General features: G+C 35.0%; 1 protein-coding gene across 1 annotated transcript; it reads left to right on the forward strand.

Annotated features, from left to right (window-relative positions):
* Positions 1-464: 464 nt before the first annotated feature.
* On the forward strand, positions 465-1,802 carry LOC112500525 (mitochondrial import receptor subunit TOM7-1-like). The gene is made up of 2 exons (XM_025104028.1): positions 465-710; positions 1,585-1,802. The coding sequence occupies exon 1, from the start codon at positions 489-491 to the stop codon at positions 705-707; it is 219 nt and encodes a 72-aa protein (XP_024959796.1). The 5' UTR covers positions 465-488; the 3' UTR covers positions 708-710; positions 1,585-1,802.
* The last annotated feature ends 231 nt before the right edge of the window (positions 1,803-2,033 follow it).

The raw sequence follows: 2,033 nt of genomic DNA on the forward strand, positions 1-2,033 counted from the left end.
ATGTATTACAAAAAGATTGGTGCGTTGTACTTTTTACCTCCGTCTTTTTCATTGGGTTTTTATTTTAACGTAAGGTTTTAACGAGACAACAATTGTGCATCATGACTCTTTTGACTCGGCACAAGCGAGAGTGTTGTAGGATACATGTGTCATCGTCTAAAAGATATAACGATAGAGATAAATATAAATATATGAGAGTTATATTAGAATTAAAATATCTCGTAGTTATCTACTTGTAATTCTCATTCATATATAAAAAATATATATGTGATGAGAATTACATGTTATCTCTCTCTATTTAATTGTATTGTTTTGTTTCGTTTCGTTTGTTTATAAGGGGCCTTAATTAATGACCTTTATTATTTATCCATTTGGGCCGCTGTTCCTCAAGAAAAACAGCCCATTTACCCAACCACTTTAGGCCTTAGGGCTCTTATATCTCTTAACGCCATCGCTGGAGCGTTGATCAAGATTCAGGAAGAACAACCATGTCGTCGAAGGTGGTTCTGAAGGCAAAAGGCAAATCAACCAAAGGATCGAAGCCATCCGATGATAATTCAACATCCAAGCTCTTGAAAGAATGGAGCACATGGACCATCAAGAAGGCTAAAGTCATCACTCACTATGGATTCATACCGTTGATCATCATCATCGGCATGAACTCCGACCCTAAACCCTCCATCTCTCAGCTTCTCAGCCCCGTTTGATCGGTAATAATCCTTTTAAGTATTTGTCGACTTCAATCCAAAATCGAATCAATTCACTCTATATGGAAACATCGACTACTATCGTGAGTTAGGGTTTGTTTTTTGTTCTGTTTTTTGTGCATTTGAGGATTTGGGTCATTCATCCTTTGGATAGGTCTTCCTAATTACCTGTTGTGTTACGAGTTAATAAAATTTACGAGTTGTTATGATACATTCATCTTTATTGACATCATTTCATTTGAATTACATGCGCACACAAGCAGATTTCTTGATTTTGTTGCCTTTTTAGGGTTTTTTTTAGAAAAATATGAGAAGCTGCTTCTGTTATTTGGTTCTGTTGTTCTATTTCCCCAACTATGAGATTAGCAATCCGTTATGTATGTTTGTAATTGTTACCTATATCATATATCAGCACATGCATATGCAAGTTTAGATTAAGAAAAATACATGTCCTTTTTAAGATTAAAGAGCTCTTGGTTCTCTCTAATCTGTAAGACAATTTATAATTTGTTTTGGATTCTAATCATCAGTTTTTGAAGTCAAATTAGGTTTTATTTGGAGTAGAAGTAAGTTCCAATACAATCATCATGGTTTTCTTCTGATTTCCAAGTTAGCTAAATATCATTGTTCTTGAACCTAATAGGTGTCTAGACAAATCGAAAAGACCCTTTTGCCCACGGCACCCGTAGTTTGAACCGTTGTTTGAAGAACTCTAAAAGCGTAAATAATGATGAATGGTTCTTCAAGTTCTCTATTCATAGGTGGTGTACTTGTATTTAACCTTGGATCCTACCTCACTCTTGTCCTTTCAGTCCTGTCTAGTTGTGTTTGCATATCAAAAACGCACATTATATGTTTATTACTTTGTGGTATATAGGTTACACGCAATATGCAAAGGAAATGTTGCATGTGAGGAATTCCTTGTTCGTGAACGTGAGAAATAAGTTGCGTAGTTGATCGCTTGGTGTCATTTTGGTGTAAGCATTCTACATGATTTAGTGGATTCTCTATGAGCCTTGAAAAGAAGGCCAAATAGTAAAACCATATCCCTCGTTTGGTATGTAGTAATTACACAATAGTAATGTACTATTCCAATGAGATACAAGAGTATACCCCAATAGATTTAGGGGTTGTTTGGGATTGCTTATAAAAACAACTTATTGATATATTCCGGTGTGGCACCGGTAATAAGCACTTTTGGGTGTTTGGATAAACAACTTGTACCGGTGCCAAACCAGTAATAAGGAGTTTTTGAAGAAGTTAAACCCTTCTTACTTATGATAAGTTGATAAGTGTTTTTATAGAAAAGTATAAGTTGTTTCAAAT

This window comes from Cynara cardunculus (assembly GCF_001531365.2).
Source record: "Cynara cardunculus var. scolymus isolate 2C chromosome LG 17, CcrdV1, whole genome shotgun sequence".
NCBI lineage: Eukaryota > Viridiplantae > Streptophyta > Magnoliopsida > Asterales > Asteraceae > Cynara > Cynara cardunculus.